This window comes from Monoraphidium neglectum (genome assembly GCF_000611645.1).
Source record: "Monoraphidium neglectum strain SAG 48.87 unplaced genomic scaffold scaffold01582, whole genome shotgun sequence".
NCBI classification, from domain to species: Eukaryota; Viridiplantae; Chlorophyta; class Chlorophyceae; order Sphaeropleales; family Selenastraceae; genus Monoraphidium; species Monoraphidium neglectum.
The window spans coordinates 13,682-15,018 of record NW_014012046.1 but is presented as its reverse complement, the minus strand read 5'-3'; the positions used below and the strand labels follow the sequence as shown (position 1 = coordinate 15,018).

Genomic DNA, 1,337 nt, shown 5'->3' with positions numbered 1-1,337 from the left:
TCCCGCCGGAGCCCGGCGCCGGCGGCCCGGGCGGCGCCGCCGCGGCGCAGCCGTCGCCGCTGTCGGCGCTGCTGGCCAGGGCCCTCGGCGGCAGCGGCAGCATGGGCGGCCTGCTCGGTTTGCCAGGGGGCGCGTCGCCGGTGCTGTCGATGGCGTTGAAACCAGAGGAGGGCGCCGCGGCCGGTGAGAGGGGCGCGCCGACTCTATCAGGACGCCCTGTTTGAGCAAACCACGACGTGCCAGGCCTTGCGCCGCATCCCACGAGGCATGGATTTGAGCCGCTCAACTCGCTGCGTTGAACGGGGCCGTCCGTCGCGCTGACCGCGCCCGCCCGGCTCCCCCTCACCCCTCAGGCGCCACCGGCTGCGCCACCCCGAACTTCGGCCTGGGGCTCCACTCGCCGCTCTTCATACCCGGCTTGAACAGCCCCGGCGGCGGCCTGGGCTGCGCGCCGAGCCCGGGAAGCCTGGGGTGCGCGCTGGGGAGCGGGAAGTGGCACGCGGACATTGACCCGGAGGTGTGGTTCGACAATGAGGGGGAGCAGCTAGGCTCCATGCAGGTGAGTGGCAGCCACGGCCATACATGTGTGTGTGCGTGTGTGTGCGCGTGTGTGTGTGTGTGTGTGTGTGTGCTTGCATGTTTGTATGTGTGCAGGTGTGTGGGCTGATGTGCATGTATGTGTATGTGAGAGAATATGTGTGTGTGCGCGTGTGTGTTTGCCTGGGTGGGCGGGTGCGTGTGCGGGTCAGTGCACCGGGCCACGCGTGTGCGAGGTGGCGACAGGGGCCCTCAATGCGCTCAGGCACAAATTAGATGCGTGCCCGCGCGCGCGCCTAACAAAGGGAGGCCCGTGGGCCGCCCCTTGGCGTCTCTTGACAGGTAGCTGCTGTAGGACAGCCTGCTCACCCCTGCCACGCGTCCCTGCACCCCCACGCCCCCCTTTTGCGTGTGCCGCCAGGAGTTTTTCGCGGGGACAGAGAACGCCAGCATATTCAGGGCCGACGCGGGCGCGGCGGCGCCGGCTGGCGGCGAGCAGCGTGGTTCGCAGGAGGCGGCCGGCGTCGCGGCTTGGTAGCCCGCAGCGGCCCGGGCTGCCATCCACCCGCCCCTGCGCGAGGTGGTGGAGGGGAACGTTGCCCTTTGCTGGTGGCGGCTGCATTGAGCCGGCGGCGGCCGCCCCCATGTGCTAACCGGGTGCGGGTGCTCGGCCCACGCGCAGAGAGCTCTTGGTTAGGGCGTGGCTGGTGCACTCTGGTATTTTCGGCATAGCTTCCTTTTGCTGACGGTGAGTCCCGGCTACCACCGCTGCGGCACCCCGCGCCGCCCGGCGGCGCAGG

At 70.0% G+C, this 1,337-nt stretch overlaps 1 protein-coding gene across 1 annotated transcript; it reads left to right on the top strand.

Moving 5' to 3' along the window:
• Nucleotides 1-101: 101 nt before the first annotated feature.
• On the top strand, nucleotides 102-1,075 carry MNEG_8369 (hypothetical protein; the record flags this gene model as incomplete). Its single annotated transcript, XM_014043162.1, has 3 exons — nucleotides 102-183; nucleotides 354-559; nucleotides 959-1,075. The coding sequence occupies 3 exons, from the start codon at nucleotides 102-104 to the stop codon at nucleotides 1,073-1,075; spliced, it is 405 nt and encodes a 134-aa protein (XP_013898616.1).
• Nucleotides 1,076-1,337: the final 262 nt, after the last annotated feature.